The sequence below is a fragment of the Prenolepis imparis genome, unplaced genomic scaffold, assembly GCF_030444845.1.
Source record: "Prenolepis imparis isolate NDT839.2.m4 unplaced genomic scaffold, iyPreImpa1.0 SCAF_4, whole genome shotgun sequence".
Classification (NCBI taxonomy): Eukaryota; Metazoa; Arthropoda; class Insecta; order Hymenoptera; family Formicidae; genus Prenolepis; species Prenolepis imparis.
Genome location: NW_028141162.1, coordinates 9,124,460 through 9,148,533, shown reverse-complemented (window position 1 = coordinate 9,148,533; position 24,074 = coordinate 9,124,460). Strand labels below are relative to the sequence as shown.

The following is a 24,074-nucleotide window of genomic DNA, read 5'->3' as shown; positions in this document are numbered from 1 at the left end:
AGTTCGTCGCTCGCGATGCTTCTTTTCTCATCGAGTATAAGCGTAGATAGTCTATCTTTGGAAAGATGAAACCTTTACTTTAACCCTCGCGCAAGTTTGCCTTTCCACGTAGATAACCGAAATATCTTTAAATTTTATCTTTTAACTTAAAGTCGAGTTCTATTACGAGAAAGATAACGAAAAGGAGAGATCTCGCGTGGAAATGCTCTCGAATATCTATTTCCGTAAAAACGAACTTTAAACATGATTTTAAAATAATAGATTCGATTTTAAATAATATTTTATGGTGCGTATTATATCTCTGTGTGACATTATCCGAAAGTAATATTATAAAAAAAGTTTGTATAAAAATAAAAAAGCATATATTGTAAATGTAAGTATTGAAGAACGATAACAAAACGATATGCATGCTGCTAATATTATTCTAATAATGAATAATTCGTTAACGACATATAATAGGATGGAATAACTGTGCAGAGTAATAATTTGATAAAACTGAATAATTAATCGAATAATTGGATAAAAATCAGGAAATTGCAGCCATACATTATTACAGATATGCATAGCTGTTTCATTTGAACTAAAATATTTCTATAATAAACGATACGATAATAATCGAATCTATTGCGAACAATTAACTACTAGTAATTTGTCATAAATTCAAATGAAACTCGTAACACATTCGACGGAGTATAATCTGACTTGAACAAACGCACTGTAACAAGACAAGACACGCGACCTTTGCTACTTGATTGTGTTACAGTTCATTGCTAATCGCGCGCATTAATATTTGACATTTAATTTCGCCATTGATCTCCGGCTCCACGCGCGTAGGAGGAAATTGCATTACGGAAATCGTCCGATCCCTCTAGCGTACAAATAGCATGAATTATTCGTTATAGATAGTTATGTACATTCTCTGCGGTAATGATATGCAATTAGTTGATATCACTGTCGTTATGGATGTTTATAAATAATTTAAATGTAATAATCCACGAGAGCGAGATATTGTATGTGTAGCATAAAATACAAGCAACTTGCCGATTTTATAGCTCTCTCTTCTCTCTCTCTCTCTCTCTCTATCTTTACAAGTATTTCTTGACTTGAATTTTGTTTGTATAAACTAGATAGAAACGTGAATATATTATTAAATATGACGCTAGATCGATTTTAGCTTCCTTGAGAAATGTTTATTTTATATATGAATATGATTAAAAATTTTCTATTTTCATATATCTACCCAATAGTGTGTAAATATTTTCTGCATATTTGTTAAGAGGAACTAATTTATTATCAATTTCATTTATTGATTTTCTGTGTAATATACAAGCATACATATCTCTATATGTATATCAAAGTAGAGAACTGAACCAAAAATGTTTCTCTCTTGTATAGGATAAAAAATCTTTTCTCTCTTAAATGTAGAACAAAAATTATTTACATTGATCTATAAACGTGTACGTATATCAAATTTCTTTTTCGGAAAATATTGATGAATAGCAGTTTGTTGATTAATCGGACATCGTATTTTTTTTCAAGGAAAAAAGGAATAATATTCGTAGAAATTACAATCTATATGTGTTTCCTGCAATATCTGGTACATCCATAACTCATCTCGCAATTTATGAAGACTGCAAATGGTTCTGCAATATCCATGTGATTACGCTTAAACGCTGTTAATAGTACGTAAACTAAATGGAACGCAGTATATAGATGAAATTTAATGAAAGTTCAGAGTCTGTCAATTGGAAGTAATAGGGTCCAAATTCTAAAGGCTATGTTATGGCTTTAATAATCTTGTGTAATATTTAGTAGTTAATCAACCATTAATATCTAATTTCTCATTAGATATAATTCAGATATAAACCTAATATAATTATTAAGTCTTCATCGCAAGAGAAATTTATATATAAATTTAGGTAAAATCATAATTTAAAAAATATTAAAAATAAAATAAATTTTTAATATTTTTAAATTACAATTATCTAAAACTTTTGTAATTTTTGGCTCGTTATCTCTAACCATAGATATTAGTGCATGTGCTACAAAATACTTATAATATACATTTCTTATCAGAGCAGATTCATATTATCGACCTTGCTATTGTTGCTTTAAAATATTTTAATTTTTTCTATTTGTTAAATTTTTTAAACTACACACAATTTTTAAGCAGTTAATTAAGTTAAGGCAAAAACAATATTCTAGGTTTATTTTCTACTATTTTAATGTATACGAATTATTTATTAAAATACTTCTCTCTTGAAAAACACACTTAAACTATGCATATATTGCTATAAAATGTAATTGATTTTTTTATGATATATGCAAAATATCGTATGTAGAGTGCAATGTTCACCAACAGTAATCCGGCTTTACATCTCATCAAAATAACAATGCGACATAATACCAGGATAAAATCGAGTTCGCGAACGTTTGTATTTCTCGTTGCAAATCGCTGCATTTTACGTAGTGAAAAACTGATATTCTCGTTTGCGTCTGCTACAAATTTATCACAAAAATTTCTAGATTATATTTTTACCCGTACATTATTCAGTAAAAATAAAAATATTACTTTTACGATATATATATGTATTTTGCAGACAGTTTTTCGGACAAATGTAGATTGATGGTAACAGAACAAAAATTGTTTTCTCGATTTTCATTATATAGAAATTTAAAATGCTGCTGGTCTCTCTTTCTCTCCATATATATATATATATATGTATGTATATATACACAATTGTACTCTAAATATTTTTTATATATTTATTATATATTAAATATTTTTTATATATATTTTATCTTTATTTTTCGTAAATTTTTTAAAAAATAAATTGACAAAAATAGTTCTCGAGAAATGTCCACTTGTATATCTTACGCGTTCAGATATGTGATAAAAAAAAAGAGGGGAAATACTATAATATAATGCTATATAATACGTTTTATTGCGGGTGTAGAAATGTCACGTTTTATTAAACGACCGGACGATAACATATAACACAAAATTTGATTTGATGTATATCCAATCAAGCGTAAATAACAGTACGTCAAAAGAGTATCTTTACTTCCATATTCTCGCTATTTCCTGAAATAACACTCCAGTGAAGATTTCTATATTATCTGATATTTCCTTCAAGACAGTCTCATACATTTTAATTTCCCTCTTCGCAAAAACGTAGTATATGTCTTCATCCGCGAATGACGAAATTGCTCTACGGCACATTGCAAATTTAATTTGACTTTAATTTTTTTAATATTGATCGTTTGCATTCAATCAATTATTCCACTCATTAAAAAATTAAAGAATGTTTCTAAAGATATAATCAAAGCGATCGTGTAAATTCGATAATGTTGTGATTTGTTGCTTATTTTTTATTCTTGAAAATCATTGTGTCTCATTATTCCTGAAAATTCGTAATTCTCCATAAGATGAAAATTTCCAGAATATTAATTTAAAGAGAGAAGAGAGAATATATACAATATATATATATATATATAGTAAGCTCTTCATTTACAAAGCTCGGTCGATTTCTCAAAGTGACATAAATACGAATGCATCGCAAATGGCACTTTCAAACTACATTGTGTCTCTTTAACGCGGTCGTCGCTACGTTTGCGGTTTCTGTAGAATATTCGTCTGCTCGAAGATTCTAACAGAAAAGTACTAGAGATTTAGATAGAATACGCTTTCGCGCGCGAGCATTACGCTGGTCCATTATGCTTGGCTTAGATCTCAAGGAGATGGATGGCTTCAACAAACATACAGTGAAATATATAGCGAGTCTCAAAACCACCATATATTCTAACAGACATAAAAGAAATGACGCGAAAAATATTTTAACGTTAGTACATCAAACAGCGTTTGAGTTATAAACGATTGAGAATCAAAAGATTTTTATGGCTAGAAAAATTGAATGATGTAGATAATGAATTGATGATGTAAATATATAGCATACTTTTTTTTCTTTCCGATTAATTTTGAACAAATTTTGTTTAAATAAAACTTTATCCGCTTAGACTCTAAATAAGCCTTTATTAAATTATAAAGCAATAGTTTTAGAGCAATCTGTATATACATGCACATATGTATTTTGTTAGCAACTATTTACCGCGTATAAGAGAAGCTAGACGGAGGCAAGCTAACCTAGCGTCCATGTACGGTCGAGGATAAGCGACGTGGAAACTCCCTTAACAGCATTAACATTTCAGGCTGCTCAAGCTAGACTATAGAGCTAGGCAGGAACCGATCAGTGACAGATTATATCAACTGGCACCAATATAACCAAAATTACAATTATGCATGTATATACAGAAAGCATCACTATTGCAGTGTTCTTTCAATTAATTTCTAGTGCAGTTTAATTTAAAAAAGAAAATGTCAATATATATTATTTCTATATATTATTTAAAAAACATTTATAATTTATAATTAAAACATGGAAATTTTTAAAAAGATCTCATGAAATTTATATCAAGGAAAAGAGAGTATTTCAGGAAAACACGTCGAGAATAATAAGACATGCTGTACATAATAGATGAACTCAAATTCTATTCTTACACCATCAGCTATACATCTTAACATTTATATGTAGTGATCCTATCACATTAAAACGAGCGTTTCCATTTCTAGTCATACACGACACAAATTAATTATCATTTCAACAACTGTCAGATATGGCTTACCAGCTTTCGCAGCACGACTAGAAATTTAGCTAGGCAAGCCTTGTTTATCACATAATAATGAGCTTACATAAATCTAATTTGGATTTGATTTTGCCGTTTTTGCTACAATCCGTTTTCATTAAAACAAAAAAAAAAGGACAAACGACCGCGGATAATCAGTGAAAGAACAGGATGTTCATAACTTTATCTATTCATCCATCTAGTTTAAATTTCTATTTACTTTCACGCCAAAAGTTTGCAGCGGAGGCTCAAGTGTCGTGTATGAGTTTGCGAAGAGCGACGAAAGCGTAAACGGATTTTCCTCCACCCGACATGGCGGCTAAGGACCCGCTATTATTTACAAAAGTTTGCCGTCCTTACTTTCCTTTCTCGCCAAGTCGTACGTCGCTTTTAACGAAGCGGGACGTACACGAACTTCGAAGATACACAGCAGGTGGTGTTTTTTGCGGAGAGTCTTTTGCTTTAATCTTTGCACCCGAGGCCATGGGAGGAACACGTTGTTTGTTCCAAATATAATGGGACAAGAGATATATAGACATGTTTGTGCACAAACGCAAAATATACATGCGTGTAGTGGTTGTATGTACACAAGTTATGCTGTTGCGTATTTGTTTTTAATTAAATTAAACGTAGCTTCGTTAGTGATATTTAATTTTTTTCTGCTAAAAATCAAGTTAAATAGAAACACGAAGAATGAATTAAATCATTGACAAATACAAAGAAATTAAACTAAACTATGTATTATCGATTAACGGGAATGCACAATCTTATTATCCTATGGAAGAAAACGCATCGTCTCGTATAGAGAACTCACGTGGCAAAATTGTTAAAATAAACTGGGCGATTTATTTCTGCCAGTAATATCTTGACAAATCACTTTCCTGGTCAGTTATTATATATGTCAGTAGTCGATGTGTGTCTACATCGATCAATATCGATCAGATTAAACCATAGACTATTTTTCTATCGATAGTGCGATATCACGAGATCATATTTTTTCGTCAGTGAATCGATGTGCCTTTCTGTATACTTCACGAAAAACGGAGGACACGGACGATGCTTCAAAGCGGTAATAAATCTCATGCTTCGTGATCGAAAAAAATTTCATACCCGGGAAAAATTTGCTGCATAATGGATTCCGATCCTTTTGTGTGACGAGATTGTGCGTGTCCTAACACGGTGTACGCTTTTTTCTGTCAAATAGCGAACGAGAGAGAGAGAGAGAGAGAGAGAGAGAGAGAGAGAGAGAGAGAGAGAGAGAGAGAGACAGGGAGAGAAAAAAATCAGAAATTCATATGTGTGTTCTACTTCACGATTTTCTTTCCCGGTACGTCATTCCAGCGGTGAGATTTCAACGTAAAAAAATCGTCCGCTTTTACGCTTCTTTTTTTTAACTTTAATTATTGCAGTTTTATTTAACTTGCTTACTGCGTACATGAGACGCGTGGTATTGATCGCTTCGTTCTTCACTGACGACAATTCGCATTTAGCAACAGAATTGCTCCGCCGCAACATAAGGGAACAGGCGAAGTAGTAAGTTCAACGACAGTGCCAGACGTGACGTTGATTGCGCTGAACGTAGATATTTGAATTATTTAGGTATATGTTAAACACTTACGAATTGAACAATTCTCAATCGAAGTATTATATTTCAGTTGTGTGTATAATCAGTCATTTATAAAATAAAAACTTAAGTTTTTAAGTATTGCACAATACATATCGTAATCCGCGATTATACTTGTAAAATGTGTTGACTTATAGAAAAATTAGATTTATTAGATGAATCGCGAATTATAAGTGCGAAGTATAAGAAATCTTATAAATTGATATAAAAATTGGAGTCTTTCTCTACTTATTGCGTCAAAAAGCGTCAATGCGAGAAGAAGAATGAGTAGTTTCAGACTTCAATGCAACACTGTAATTTAACTCTACCCGATGATATCCGAGAAGGATCTTAGCAATCACTTTTCTATCTTCGCGTGCTTCTCGAGAAGTGAGCTATAATAAGCACGTTGTATACACATACATATATATATATATATATATATATATATATATATATGTTTGTACGTATACAATAGGTTTTCAATTTCAATTACTGATATTACGATATCGACAAGCGCCCGCTAGCACGTACTTTCCACCGCATTCCCCTTGGATTTACGTCAGATATTTTCCGCACGTAATTAATTCGACCTAGTTTAACGTCACGATGTTCACTTACCTGGAGATTGGGTGGGCAATGATCGAGAAGCTCCAGCATGTGCCTGATGTTCTGCGCGTCCTGTATCACGAAATTCAGCTCCATGTCGAATTCACCGCCCACAAGCTGCACATGGAAAAAAGATAAATAAAACGTGTTAAAAATGTACAATCGTACAATATACATCATAGCTATACAATAATTCGTACGTTTTGTATAAAACAATGCTGACAAGCAAGGTTTATGCCAACTAAATACATGTTATTGGCTTTTGTGTGTTCAAATATATGAGATAGAGTCATAAATAATAACTCTGAATCTGCAGAGTTTGCGAGGGAAATGTATATACCGTCAGTATTTAATCGCGGAAATGTTACTAACTGAAAGCCCCCGTCGTTCGATACCCGGATGTACGTCAAACGAATGGTTACGTAACATTATTCTGTTATATCAAAATCCTGCAAACGATGCGCAGCGTGAAATAAATAAAATTGTTTTGACAAACAATCGCCGATCATCTCATGACAGTATTGTTATTAATATTAATTGGTAGGATATACTTTCTCACAAACCGGAATGTGTCGTATCACTTCTGTGTGTATACAATTTCTCGGTTCATTAAATATATTTAATTTGTCCAATGTTGGAAAACAATATTCGTCGATTTATGCGATACGCTTAAAACGAATAAATATCAATGTTTTATAATACATGTATCAACAAATGAAAATTTACATTGGATTATATGATGTACATATTGCATATTTTTAAGAGCAATATTCGCAATATTCGTTCGTTATTGTGCATAAAAGGGAATAATGAATAAAGCTAGTTTTGTTTGCACTTTTTCTCACTGTGAAATATTTCACGTAACACACATGTGTGTATCCATGTAATCTGCATATTGTGCGGACAATTTGATAAAATACAGAGAGTCGTCATTTGACGAAGCTTTAAATTTTAGTATTTCGATTAGCCGTGTAACGTAACGACGTGTTTTTACCTAAGACGTTGTTTTTACGTTACAGAGAGAGACAAAACATTTCAGACACGAAGAGTTTACGGGTTACGTCCGTTTGCGGTTATTCTTCTTGCTGAAACGACTTATATATAGCCGGACCGGAAGTACTGCCTTCACGGAGAGAGCGTAATTTCCGGAGAAGTATCTCATCCCCAGCATCGTCCTTCCACCCCCTTTCGTTCTCTTCGCTTCCTTGCTTCATCTTCTTTCAGACGTTCGTACCGGTATCGATCATGAATTTCTTAAACCATATCTGTGTCTAAGGGAGGATCATGGCCAATTTTTACGAGCGTCGATCGCTCGTAAAAATTCATAACTTAACGCAGGACCGTTTATAAAATTGATTGCACCGGCAATTGAAAGCGAAGCTTATCCCGATTCGATAGCCAGATTCGATATCCGGAAATCTCTCAGCCTTCGAGTAGTTGCATTATAAAGTTGAAGTTTTGAATCTCAGTTTTAGCAACACGCGAGGTGCATCGGGAGGTCTCGTTACATTCCGAAAGAATACTCGTAAAACTATTCTTCTGTAACATGGGGATAGGGGCGCGCACTTTCCATGGAAAGGAATGTTACTCTTTTACTCGCAACTGATACCGCGATTGGCGCCGGTGAAGTGTAAACTAGAGTTGAGAAAAGAGAATCATTATACAAAGGCGCGTTCGATAACGGCGGACTATCTTGCTTTTCCCTAGCGCTTTAACTACGATGGCGAAAGCTCATGTTGCGCGTAATAATATGAGTTTTACTCACAATCTGATAACTCTCGAAAACTAAAAGCGCTCGGTAAATTCAGCAAACATTTCATCGCGTTTAACTCGACGTTGCAGATAATCTCTGCAAGAGGTTGATTTGACGACGACTGATTAGAATGCTGCTATAATTTTCTGTTTGTACACGAACAAATATTATTAGATTAAAATAGTACATAAAGTGAAGTAAAATTTTCACGGTACAGCACAAGCTTGGCACGCTTTCAACTATTTATAACGTAATTACATTTTTGTGTACGCGATGCACCAAGTAAGAGTGTAACTTCCTCGTCTGGAATTTAATTTAATTCTTTTACATTTTACATTTTACGCGTATATGCTGCTAGTTATTTTATCCACCAAAAATTAAAACCATTAAAAATAAAGTGTTACTTAATCTTGCGTTTCAGTAATGGAAAAATATCTCGCAATTATGAATAAAATTTATGAAACGAAAATATTTTCTTAAGCATAAAATATTTGTTATATTACGTAATTGAAATGACAAAAATTAAAAAAGGAAAAACTTATGCACAGTCAATTAATGGTTATCAATTATCAATTACTATAATATTGCACGCTTATCTTTGTGCCGGAAGGCTGAAATAGAAAACAATATGATTTGCGTAAACTCAAAGTTTACATTGTCATGTATTGGCAGTTGCCGGAAATCGTTCATCCCTAGAGGAAAATAACTTTCTGTGCAATAGAAAAGAAAGGGAATAGAGGGGTGGAGTACTCTCTCTATTATTGCCGATAGAGGGGTTACGACGCCACCAAAGCGATTTCTCGGACGACCCGTATCACTTGCGCGGATCTTAACAGCTCGTGTGCCGAGAATCGAAAGGATAATCGAGCGACGATTTAAAAAACATTTCTCGTGTAAAAAGGGATCGATCTGCAGTATTCGTTGTTGTATCATCGTTGAGTTGCTTCCTCAGGAAAAGCAATTTCACACGTAGGTACTTATTGTATATCCCTTTGTTCTTCGAGCACTGAAATCTAATGATCAAACGCGCGATCCAAGTTTATTCGAATATAAAATAATTCAATACTCTATTGTAATTATTTCTTTTAAGATTCTAAGTTTTTTCACGTAACTCATTCGCGTACTTTTTCGAGTGCAGCAATTCCTTTTGTTACTATTTTACAATGCATGAACGGTCATGCGAAGTATATAATGCGCCCGTTTGAAGCACGATACCACTAGCAACTAAACTCAAATGACGCTATAGATACTAAGAGAGTGTACGAGCGAAAAGGAAGCCTCAACTGGTGAATTAAGGTCGACTGACAGAGCTGACCGTTAATTAGATACCACTCGCTTTTACACCTGCATATCCTCTCTCGGACAAAAACAGCTGCGCAAAGCAGAGCGTACACCAAACTTGCGTTTCGCCGAGATCCATTAAGCAAAGTTGCGAACTTACAAAGCTGGATGTATCAAATCGTTTTAAATTAATAATGATACATTTAGTAAGTCTTCTTTCTACCGTTATGCAATGAATTCTATTTCTATAAATAAAACTTAAGTATTTTACATTTATTGTTGATATACGGCTTAACGCAGAGAGACAATTGTCATTATTTTCACTCAATTAATTATTTTCGCTCAATTTAGCGTTCTGCTGTTGAACTTTAATAGCACTCAGCTTTGTAGTTCTCTTACAGATCACCAGCAAAATTTATTTTATTATATATTGTTACTGAATTTAACAATTATTTATGCAAAGCAGCATAATTGTAAATTTTACTGAAATATCGATTTGCCAGTTCTACACAAGTCATATTCCAAGCATGATGGATGGAACCACCATTCGTGTTGTTTGCGTGGAAAATCTTTATCGAGTTACCTTAGAGACGCGACAAATCCTGTTTGTGAAATTTAAGATGCCTTCCATTTCCTCTGAAAGTGTATTTTCCTTGACTCTACTATTTGTACATGCTATTGGCCTTAATTCATTATTGAAAATTAGTCAAACAAAAATCTTGTAGTAAAAATAGAATAAATGATTTTTTCTGCTTTAAAATTAATATAAATTATAATTAAAAATAATATATAAAAAATTTTTTTACAAAGATACATGTATATAAAAAAATAGCAATAAAAACCGATTTGATAATTGAATAACCAATATATATCGATATGTGTTATTTATAAAATACTTTGTCTTTTAAAACGCACATAAATCGCGTTTATACAATGCGAGACTTATGTATATCATCTCACAGACGATCAGAGGCTCACAACCGTTATATCATTTCTGTCAGGGTAAGCAAGTACGCCTGTGGCGGATCGATGAGCACGCATCTACTTCGGGATGTCATTAATCTACATCGGGATCTGCATTTCAATCGCCAGATGATACGGTCCACTATTCCGTGTGCTCCGGTGAGACTTCCGCGAGATCTCCATCGACTGTATTTACATATCGGTATAAGGGGTTTACGGTTACGCGTTTTGAAATGTCGACTCTGTAACAAGTCACCGCTGGGAAACATAACTCTGACAATATGAGTGTGTTGCATTTGAATTTGTAATATCGCGCGCGACGACGCACATATGAGATACACGTCGCATATACATGTCGAAGTAATCTCAGTCATGTTAACTGCAATATAACAGCGTGAGAAACATTGCGATTTATTTTTTATTTAAGGGACCAAATACAGTTGCAAAATTATGTGGCACAAAACTACCTATATTTATGTTCTTTCCGATCAACATTGGGTTAACATATTCGAATAATTTTTTTCAAATTTTTTTATATGTTTATTTGATGCTTTTTACTAAATAATTTTTTTCTGAATTTTAATAATGTTTTAAATAAAGTCATTTTTTGTGATGACTTTGATTGTTTACAATTTTTGATAAAATCAATTATAAAATAATTAAAATAAATAAATAAATTATAATTTCTTTAAATCAAATGATCAAATCATATTAGTTTATTTTTGAATAAATGAAAAAATATAGCAATCGAACCAACGATTTCTAAAAAAAAAGATATATATTAAAGTTAAAAAACATAATTTAATAGAAGAATATTTCAAAGTTTTTTTATGCTATTTTTATATCCAACATTTTTTTAAAGCGCTTAGACATATCCAAAAATTATTTTATAAAGCTCCAAATATTTAAAAAAATTATCTATCTTTAAAAACACTTTAAAAAAGAAATTTTAATATTTTAGTAATTTTTTTCAAGTGCGCTCAATTAAATTTCGCAGAAAATGTTATCATCCTTGAAAGATATTTCTTCTTATTTTCTTTCAGCGCAACTGGTCGAATAACTACTTTCTTGTATCAATATACGATTTTCTCTATTTTATAAATTTCAATATAAAACATTTTAGTAGTAATGCCCCTTCTTGTTCTTGCCATTCAATGTTATTGCGAACCAATGTCTTTATACAAGCGACCTCTCGACAATTTGTTATTCCATCAGAGTGAGAAATCGAAGAATTGAAGCTCTGGAATATACATCGCACATATACATCACATTTGAACCGCTATATAGTCGAGCCGTCCGACTATGTGAACGTAGTTTTCTTCGCGGTTCGCGGCCATTCGATCTAGCATGGGGAATTCTCTTTCAAGGCTATACGCCACGAGTTATTTCGGTAGGTTATTTGCAAACTGTATCCCGGGGAATTTCGAGCCACGTGCCTATTGCCTCTTTTCTTATCTTGCTATTTTACGAATTCTGGCATTCAGTCGTGGGCGTAGAGAGAATTTTAGTAATTTTCTTCTTCTATTGAAAAATCAGAAACTTTGCTACTCCTTCTTAAACATTTCACCGCGTTATGACTCATTTTCCACTTCAAGAAATAAAAACAACACGATTAATCTAATTTAAATGTATAATCAAAAATTATGTTTATTGTAATAATAAACATAACAGAGAAAGAGAGATATATTTACTTGCCAAATATAATAACATAGAATAAATCTTTTATAGTTTAACTAAAATTACAGTTTTATTTTACATTATAAAATCAATAATGTCTGCACCTGTGAATAAAATACGAACGCAGAAAGTTGAATATTTGTGTGCTTTCACATATGCGTTTATCCATAATAAATAAAACACTAGTCTTATCTTTCTATTTTTTTTAATTTTTAATTTTTTAATTTAAATATGAATTTTTTCACTTTTTCCTTCTTTATTTATTTATTTTTTTTTTCAAGGAAGTCTAACGCGCCAAATAAACTATATAATCCAGCTCTTCTACGCGGTTATTCCATTTTTTCTCTACTACTACCGCTTGGCATTTATATTTAAATTCCGTTGTTTCTAATAAAATGAAGCTTCTAATTATGCCGCTTGAATAATTTGAGATTCACGATTGTTCTTCCTTTAGTGAGTCATGTTATTGATGCTTAGTCACCAATAAATTTTCAATGCTATAAATTTTGGCCTTGTGCGGCTTTACGCGTATATAAATACAGAGAAAAAAAATTATAACTCATGAACTTATAATAAAGCCGCGTAAATAGCTAAAAAAACCATTTACTGATATTTAACTCTTGCAAAATACATTTTAATTTAATCGTATTTTATTTACCAATGAGCAGATATTATATTTTACAGATGAAAACATAACGAATAGAAATTTCATATTCAGAAACGCAAAATTTTTAGTGCGGAAATTAATGCTATTGTTAAATAAACGCTCGATAAAAATCCTGCTACTATATATTGTTAGCTGCATAGCTTTTCTTCAAAAAGGTGTCCGTTACACATCAGTGCCTTTGTGAAAATCGAGTTTCACAGACGTGATTCTAGAGGCACTAGCAATGCGCATATAGCGTTTCAACTATGTCGATGACAGTACATTGACTCGGATGGGAAACGTGACATCACTACGAGAAGCAAAATCACGAACTCCCGAAACTATCCGGAACAATCCGATAAGTAACATACATCGCGTCGAGATTCCCGCAACACACGGAGGCCAGTCATTTATGAACAGTATAGAGAGATTCCGCTGCGCTGGCCGTGCCCGTTAATAGATTGCATCGTTAGGCAAGGGTCATTAGTGAATACGCCAAGCGAGCTAATGGAAATCATCCTATTTGGCAGCGCTTTCACCGTAGGACAACGCGGAAACGATGAAAAACGAAGGTTTTGACGTATACGTGTCCGCGAATTAATGCACGCTTGGCTGTAATCGGGCGTACATTGCGTAACCAATATTTCGAAATATCGGAATGCATTTGAATGTAAATTTTCTCATATATGCATAATGCGTCGGGCGAAAATGCCGTATGTAATAAATAATAATGACAATGCGCGCACGCTTCATTATGCGTGCGTTTGATTCAATCGTATCCGTCAAATTGTTTTGTTCAAGTACATAGAAAATCATGGTAATGATAGTAACGATAATAATCATTTCAATAATTCTCTACAATTTTGCATAATTTGATGCGATTGCATTGGAGAATTTTACATCGGAGGGCGCGTTTATGTGACTGTGTATATATATACTCATCCATTTCCATGATGTCGCGATAATCCGGTCGCGGAAGAAATTAATAGTAGAAATACTCCGTTATAATTGGACCACGAGTCACCCGCCAGCGTAAGCGTTCTGTCATCTCCCAGCCCAACCCGGACTGACACCGGACCGATGTCGCACCATCGTCAAGCGTCCTCGAACATGCGTCAGAGGGGCATAATCCGAAAGCCGTCTCGAGCCGTTGCACCGGTGTAAACTATCCGATTTGCATTCGGAGCAATGTTCAAGTCGGGGTCAATCTCACGATTCCCGGCCCCGGCTCTGTGTCCGCGTGCCGGCGAATCCCGAGTTGGGATCATGTTTGGTAAATGCTGAACCATGCCGTTCCTCGTGTCGTGGAGAGCGTCACGAAAGTGAGATCACGAGTTTCCGCGTGTCCGACATTATAATTAACAAAGCGGTTATCGCCAGCTGTCACCGTTTAGATAACGTAGACATTATCTTTAAATACCTATATGAGTGCAAACGCGCGATTGTCGACAGTGAAGTTATTCTCAAATTATCTACGTTTGCAGAATTTTTAGAAAAGTGCGCAGTCAACTATATTTTTCAACAAGCAAAACGTTGCATGAGAGAACGTGCAAAGTAAACTAATTTTTTTTTTCTAAATATATTCAAAAATTATGCGAATAATGTATAAAAATACAGATAGCTAAAATTAGTTTTTCAAAATTATTTATTCTTGAATATATGTATTTACTCCCTCGACATTTTCGGATAACTGCATAACAAGCATAGATATAATTCAGAAGCTCAGATATCGATAGTCATTAGTCTACGTATTAATCTGACGGATGTTACCAATGTCTCTTGAGACATGTTAGTTCCTTCTCGTATTCTATGCTACTTAACACTGTCAGACGTTCACGTACGGCAAACGTCGACTCACTACTCACTACTCTCGGAGAAGCTTCCCCTTAATTAATGAAACTTGTGACACCCTGCCGCGGATTGCGTACCGTATTTCCTCTGGCTTTAACGAGAATACTGCGCAGAGTGACGAAGGAGTCGTAAACAAGTCAAATAATGACGTCCATTGGGGGTTCTATTGTCTCTCTCTCTCTCTCTCTCTCTCTCTCTCTCTTTCATTACTATTATTGGTGATCTTGGGGAAATAGAAATGGAATCGTCCGAAGTCATCGGAGAGGGATGACAGAAGAGGGAGCAAAGATGAGAATGGCCGCGGGAGAAATCAGACGGTGTTGGTGTCTCGTTCGTGTGAGATCCTATTCATCGGTAATGATACTTCTTTTGTGCCTGATGAAAGCTCTGATCCCGTGATTAGTCCGGGTATTTGAGGGGGGCAAGGCAAGTAGGATAATGAAATTCCAAATGCTAAGAGGTACTGTGTTGGAATTATGTACATATATATATCAGGATTTTCAAGGACTTTTTCCTTCCTTTTAATAATCTGTACGCGTTTTTGTAATGATTAGTTCCGAGTCCGAGCCACAATAAAATATATACATATGTGTGTGTATGTGTGTCAAAATATTATATATTCCATCGGATATAATAAACGCATATGTATGCGTTTGTTACATTAATGAGATTTTTAGCATAGCAATGTGAAAAGAAGAAAATATGTTACTTGCAAATAGAAACTTGCACAAACTCGATCTAAAATATATAGAAAAATATTATTCTCCGTTGAGATGTCTAAAGTTTCCCGACACTGTATACCTTGTCCAGTTACGAATAGTTGCATTCTAGAACGAGAGGGAGTTTTCAAATATGCTGAGTTCTAACACGAGGTATTGCTCTCCTTCCCGATGTCGGTAAGAATAAAAAAGTTTCAAAATGCTGAGGAATGTTACCCACGCATAAAGATTATTCAGCAGAATATGGAAGAGAGAAAGGTCAGTGGAAATATTCGACGTAATATCTCTCCTAGAGCTTGGTTTTAGCAATAGAGGATTTCATAATCAACAAACATTTAATTAATGAGAAATAATGAGAATTTAAAATATATCCGTTTATTATCGTTTAATTCTGCGAAAACGCATCGCTGTAAACAAAATTGTTAATTACATACTAATGAATTCGTGTGTTGTTAATGAGAATTAGTTTCAGTTCACAGATAAAAAAAGCTGACCTATAATTATTTCGTGAAACACGGTCCAAATAACGCTCAACTCATTTGGTTCATTGTTGCATATCAACTAGCAGCCCATTACTAATTATAAACGATGATATAATTAAATTAAAATAAATTAGCATTGACATGTCAAGTGTTGAAAAATTATTTTTATGTATTTATGGTATAAAATTATGTGAGAATATTGCCGAATATGTTTTATTATTTCTGAATTATTAATATGTAATCAAAATTATTGCTATCTATATTATTTTCTATTCTGCAAACGTGTAATCAAAGTCTATTTTTAAAATAATCCATATCTTGAGCCTTATATCTTAATAGTCAGTTCTTTACGGCTTTTATTTTTAGCTCATGTTATCTGTATTCGATAATATAATGTAAATAATAACATATAATTAAAGCCTATTTGTATAATAATCCATATCGTGTTTTATCTTTAATCGTCTGCTCTTTGAGACTTTTATTTACGTCATGTTATCTTCTAACACATCTGTCCTCGATTGTCAGCTAATCATGACGTATATATATATCTTTTTCGGCTTTAAATGTGTCGCAAAACACCAAAAATATCCTAATACGACAGCGTTTACATAAACATAAAGAATATATAAGTTTTTATTTTCAACATCAAAGTAATCACGTATACTTTGAAGGTATTGCATGGTTTATCGATTTCGGATGACAAATCTCCATTTAAACAACTTTAGCAATGTTGTGTACGTATATGTGCGTGTGAGAATCAGTTAATGGATTAATTAAAATAAACGCGCCAGTTACAGGTCTGTCAGATTGTTGCAAAATCGTGCACGTCATTATTTACAGTGAGTTAGCCTGTTTCGTATCGAGAATAGAGTAGCTACCGTGCTAAAATCGATCGGGCTGATCCTGTTTCCATGTATTGTCCGTTTCCCACGTATGGTTAACAATCTATCGATTGTTAATCTCGTTTGTTAATCTCGAGAACCAAAAACTGATTGATCTAACCGAATTTGGAACGATGACGTTGTTACGCGCGACGTGTGTAAAAGGATATACGATTGACGTTGGTAATAACGTTATCGAATATTTAATTCTCTCATATATAAACGCAATTCCCCTTTTTTCAATCAGAATAACAACTGCATAAATATTTGCTATGCAATATAATAAATATTTGAATAAACTCGTATATATTTGATTTTATGTAAACGAAGAATTAATCGATATAGCATCAACAGAGAAGGCATAATTATGCAACTCGAATTTGAAGCCAGCAATATATCGCGAGACTGGCAGTTCATCTTCTTCATACTTATCAAGCGATAATGACGATGCGGATCGATCTAATCCATTCGAGTACTTCGCCCATAATTGAACGTGATTGAAGTGACTCATCTCGACGCAATGAAATTTAGCGATCCAATCCGTAGGCAATCTGAGGTCTGTTTGTGTTTCTCGTTGTTAGCACTGTCGGCTACATATGGATCATTCATTCTGAAGTACAATGCCTGTAACGTGGACCAATTTCCAACCGATAGAAACCTCTCGGCCAGATATGCATCTATCGATCCGTTTGTTGTTGTACTATGCGAATCTCACATTACTCTACCTCATTTCGTTGAAATACGCGTTAATCATATTTGAACAAACTCGTACAAATTAATTCTCTCTCTTGTTAAAAATAAATTAAAAAGAAAATTTCAAAGATCTGATATTCCGATATTATACATTTATATAAAATTTCGAATCGGTCGGTTATTATGTGCGTATGCGATTTAGTCAATTGATAGATTCCCGGAAATTATTTTCCGATGCCCGAAATTGATTGTAAGCGATAATAATCAATTACGTCACAGAGAGAATGTATGGATTTGCAACGTCGAAGGAACGATTCCAAGCGTCTCCTACGCGGTAAAATATGCGTAGGGGAAATCTCGGGACAAACAAAATTGAGAGCCGCGGCATGTTGACGTCACGAGGGCGCCCGCCGTGCTTTTCAGAAGATCGAGTGCCGACAGGGAAGCAAGCGTGGGCGGTTGGCTTAATTGGAGGTGAGAGGGAGATCATAATTTTACGTCGCGACATGAGGGCACCGGCGGGCGTCGGGGCGCCTGTAATTTGTAACCTGCGTGCTTTGAGAGGGCTACACCGCCGCACTCTGACAGACTGCAAGATCGGAGCATTAGCGGGAGGCAGCCGTGCGTGACATCGCATAATCGACCCCGACGAGCCATGATACGACGAGTAATCGACGGGTTTCAATTCAGAATGCGAAACATTCGCGCATGAATATCTAAGCCTGACGTCGAATTCCAGCGCGCGCTAGCACTTTACATTAAGATGTTCGTTTTCTCATAAAAATAGCGCGAATCTATGTGAACTCGCGTTTTATATATATATTTTTTTATTTTCATATATTTAAAAATTTTTAAAAATTGATAGATATCTCACCAACTTGTAAGAAAATGACCATAGTTCTATTATGACTAGTAATTATCCAAACTATGTTTAATATGCAGAATTATACTGCTTCTATTTTTATACATGAATGTATGATATGCATGACGTGGGAGATCCCTAATGTCGTTAGAGAATTCTAGAGGAATCGATCCTATTTATACGTTATATTATTAAAGGGACACATTATAAAATATATCAAATTTTATATGACATTTTTTATGTATTTGTGTTCTCATTTCATAAATAATATCTTTATTCAATGCCTACTAATTCTCATAATTCGAACGGTCAAACAGTTAATCAACGTTCGCTATCAATCTACGTGCGAATGATTGATCAAGATGTATCAACAGACATGACGCAGCGAAGCTGAAACTATTTGCGTAAGGACTCGCACGAAGATCGATTCGGCGAGCAGAGAACCAAGTTCTTATCTGGGATGTACGTTCAATGCCAGTTTATACTGGGTATTGGTGCTGACAGTTTGCTTTCGAATTCAGGACACAACGGTTGTATTTACTAGAACGTCAAACGCGCGAAAGTATATAGGATGCATTCTATTCGACTTTTACATTTAACATGTCGAATTCGTAGCCCATAGGATTCTATATCTGTCAGCTATCGCGCAAATAATTATGTGTGTGCACAAACTCTAAATTCATGTATGCGTTATTTATTCGAGTCACTCAAATGCAAACCTTTCGTCAGAAAGAAACTAAGAGAGAATACAAATAAAACCCTTATCTCTTTTTTTTAAATTTATATTATTCAAACAATAAAAACAAACTGCGCTTCAAAAGCGAATTAAATCCAAAAATTGAAACACGTAATTTTTTATATTAAAAAAAATCGTAACAAAAATTGTAGAGAGCAGATAAAATTGAAAAAATGCCAAAGTTATTTTTAGTAACACTACTTTTATAATTCGTGGTTAGATTAATGAGAAAGTTTCGGACACTCGTAAATCTGAGAGCACAGGGAAATACCATATACACGCTAATTACTCGAATTTGCTATGTGATTCTGATAGTTCCATATTTCTATGATAATGAAAACTTTGTTAATGTGTAGATTTAATCAAAATGCGCCAAGGATAGTTTATCACGCCTCAGAAATTACGAGCGTCACACGCATGCTGCACAATGCTGAAACAAGCCCATATTCATCGCGTACCGACCGTTATCCTATATATATTTTTTTTCTTTTCAGTTTCATGCTTCGGCGATGCCATTTTCATTTCTACGTGCGTGGTGGAAAATTCTGCGAACAGCGCTAACAGAGACGATAACGAGCAAATGTGAGTAAATCAAATCACAGATTTAATGACGAGAGTGTCGGTGTCGATGCGCAGTCGTGCGATTTTCACCTAATGATAAATATCCATAGTAATAGTAATAAAAAGTTGGAATCGTAGAAATATTCGCGCGTATTGATTTTCCCCCTATATCTTTCTTACAATTAGATGACATCATCGCGGGGAACATATTTTCAAACTCTTGTATGACTTAAAAATCACATTATTTCGATATATATGTAAATTTCGCGTCAGATCAGGTGACAAGTTGCATTTACCGCGTACAAAAAATTGTTCAAGTACATTTGACACAATCGAACTTGAAAATCGTGCGACGTTTCTTCTTATCGCAACGCGTCGCAACAATTTGTAGCCGGATTTGTCGCGATGGCCACCATAAGGTACTTCAGCGGCGCGAATGATAAAAAGTCGACAGAGAAATACGCGAAGCTAGTGGGCGAGAATTGTAAAGCGCGCGAGAGGAAGCAAAAGAAAAAGGAAACACAGTTACAGGAAGTTGGGTTGCCATGCCGGCGCAGATGCCGCACTCGGAAGTCGGCGAGACGTAGAGGAAGACGACGGTTTGTCTCTGAGGGAAGATCAAACGAAGCGCCGAGGTCGAAAGGCTATGTCTACTATCCAGTAGACGTAACCTCCCTTCTTTTTGGTGCCCCTCCCCCTTTTCTCTCCGTGTGCTTTCTCTACTGCTTTTATCACTACCGCATCCTTCCATCTACGTGAGTTCGTCCTTTTAGAGGAGATCGTTCTACGAACACGAACACGGAATCTGGTTCTCAAAGTTTCATTACGCGTAACATTTAATTTGCTCCCCCGTAGTACGTCAAATGGGTCACTCTCTCCGGGGTCGACCTTTTATCATTTCAGAGTATCATTACCTTGCCTTTAATGAAGATATTTTACAATTTATTTTGAAATAAATTGGCGCGCGAAAAACGACGGACGAAACTATTAATTTACAATATATTTTGCCGTTTAATTAAAAACTCGTCTAATGAGATATTTATTGTCAAAGATTTTTTTTTAAATCCACTAAAGGATTGGTGCCACGCGCGAAATACATATCTTTTTCCCTGCCGCGAAGCAGAGAGTGGTACAATAGGTCGTTATCGTTATACCCCTCGCAATCATACGGCGAAATAACGAGAAAAAGTTCGAGTGAAAGCCCCCCGGGGCAAGTCGAGCGACAGAAATAAAAATCAACCATCCGAATTTGAAGGCTATAACTTTCATCGTTCGTTCGCTATTTGAATAGACCTCGACCTAGTCCGGTCAACACTGACGATTGTAGCGAAAACTTGCTTTGCGACACACACACATAAATCGAACACTTCTCTTCAAATAAACTATATGCAAGATGCATATGCACGTATGTATGCATTGCATTTCGTCCTCTCTCCTTTGTTGCCTTTGTCGTTTGCGTGGCGAAAACGTCACGCCTGCATTCGTCTCGGCGAATGAAGAGGAAGAATAAAAGCGGACGAAACATTTTTCTCTCGCGACGCGAACGAACATAAAAAAAAAGAAAAATAAAAATCATCGTTGTAAACCGCCTAACGCGGGAAAAAATCAATCGCTCGTCCGCCCCATCATCGGTTACGTCATTATCATTATATCGCCAGAGCGTCGAATAATTGATATTATATTGTGATGCGCATGTATAATATAACACGCAACGAGGAATTATTTAGCAACATGAAATTTCCGCTTTGGACGGTGTTTATATTCCCATCGTGTATGCCGTTGCGATAAAGTTTTCATCAAAGCCTTTCATAATTCCGCAGTACAATCGCCTGGCACCAAGGATGCCGGGTGCAGGCGTGTTATCGGGTTGTGAAACGCCAAAATGAAGTCGATATATAATTCGGGACGGTGCAGAAACGCTCCGTGGAGAGAAATAGGTCAGTACTTGGGCTAAGAGCAAACTTACGGAGGCTTAGAACGTGTATAAGATTCCGCCGTACAATGTACCCGCCGTGTAATTGGGTTCATGGAAAGCTTCAACGATCCCGGTAATAATTCGCGAGATAATAATCGTCGTACCTCATATACTTGTTAACGATATTGTGTGCACGATAACGATATTTCAAGTAACGTCAAGCGGGGATACATGTTAATTAGTTATTCATCTCAAGAGAGCTATCTAGCTCACATTATATTGCCACTTGCTACGCGAAATAATCAAAAATATGAAAAATATAATAATATAACTTTTTGAATGTGTGGGAAAAAAAGATATATTTTTTTTTTACGAACAGCATTCATACAGAAGTGCAAATTAAAGGCAACAGAGAGAACGTTAATCGTGCGGTACCCTTTAGACTTGCACACGAACAAGTACTATCAGTGAACTTCATCAAATACGTAACGCCGGATATTTTCGCGGTACGATTGGATCGCGATATCGTTCCGCAGTCATGCATATAAATTACGCGAAAATGCGATCGTACCATCGTAGTTGATTTCCACCGAGTGTTCCGAGTTTGGATCAATCTTGAAATAACGAGTATTATTCAAGAACGTCCGATATCAAGTAGTCAATATCACCGTAGAGCGCGACGAGGGCGGTTTTTCCACTTCCACGCTCCGTCTCCTCGCTATCCGTGTAATCAGATTCGCAGCATTTCTTCGAGAGCAAAGAAAACGGTCGTTCGAGATGGGAAACACCGATGGGAAGTACCTACGTACTCCCAAAAGGGGAGAATGAGTAAACAAGGAGAGATATCGCGAGAACAAACTGAACGAGGGGTTTATTCCCTCTGCGATGTGGATCTTGTCCTCTTGCGAGGTCGTTTGCCTCTTTCAGTTCGCGCTTGTCCCTTTTCCCTCTCGTTTGCGAACGAAGCATTTAAAGGTGCCCGTAATTGCGCGAGAGAAGCCTCCCTTCCGCCACTCAGGAGAGCGACGCCGTTGATACGTTCCAATTATGCCCCGCCGCAATTCAATCTGTATCACTTTTGCGTGGCGCGCGCAGCCGAGTACGCCGACAAAATGCCGGCTTGATACATACGCGGAACATACACAAGCCCTATTTACGACATACGTTTCGAGAGAGAGAGAGCTACCGACAGGACATACAGCAGCCGCTATACGCTCGTTTGGCTCGCGGTTTCGTGAGTTTGCGGCTTCCGATTCGGACGTGCCGCACCATAGGCTACGCCGGATCCTAATCAATGAAAGCAGGGTCGTTTCATCGATTCGACAGTCGGTTGCAAGCGATCGCTTTTGTCCGGCTGCGAATTCGAATCGCTGCAACCGAGCGGTACCAATTTAAATCAGCCAATTGTAGTACATCGCGCCCGATTTGTTTAATCCCGTGCGCAAGTTTTTTTTTTTTAATTTGCTTGTATAAATTTGGAATTGTTACGTGCGTGCAAGTTGGCAAAACTGCATGATATGCAGTGATGTAATTGTAATTCTAATTAAATTCTTTATATCCAAGTGTGCAGTTGATGTCTAACGAGAAGCGTTGCTTTACGCAACAAAAGCTTGCGTTATATAGCCGTTAAATGAAATTTATTTATTATCACAGTTCGCGTATATTTTGAAGAAATGTTATTTATTATCACAGTTCGCGTATATTTTGTTTTCTTTTGATAGAGAAAAATATTCCATCGATAAATTATAAAGATCTTTCCTCTTTCATCTATCTACATGATTCGTGTATAATACAAAGAAATTATCCGTTACCTTTTGTTTGAAACAAAGGGATATATTATGTCAGAAAAATCGAACTTTTTCTTTTTATCACTTTTCAAAAACATATACAACGGAATACACACGTGGTAACAAATCATGCTCGTTAACGCGAAGTATCGCGCGAAATACGAAATAAACATCGCATAACAGCGAGAGAATTACGAGATACCGCTGTAGATGCTATTTTTATGCGGACTATAGAAAAAGACGCGTATGTACGTGGGTGTGTATGTTACCTCTGCGTGGGATTGCCTCCGGACGGCACGTGGGAAGTGAGAAAACATGTTTCCCGCGTCTATCTGCGCGCTTCGTTATCTCCGCCTGCGAAGCTCCGTAATA

The 24,074-nt window shown here is 35.5% G+C and overlaps 1 protein-coding gene across 10 annotated transcripts in view; it reads right to left on the bottom strand.

Moving 5' to 3' along the window:
* Positions 1-24,074, bottom strand: part of Rg (A kinase anchor protein rugose) — a 185,724-nt gene that overhangs the window by 115,432 nt on the left and 46,218 nt on the right. For all 10 annotated transcript variants that reach the window (XM_083036504.1, XM_083036507.1, XM_083036511.1 and 7 more), the window contains one exon: positions 6,908-7,012. In XM_083036504.1, the coding sequence (XP_082892630.1) occupies positions 6,908-7,012 (105 nt within the window). The remainder of the gene's footprint in view (positions 1-6,907; positions 7,013-24,074) is intronic.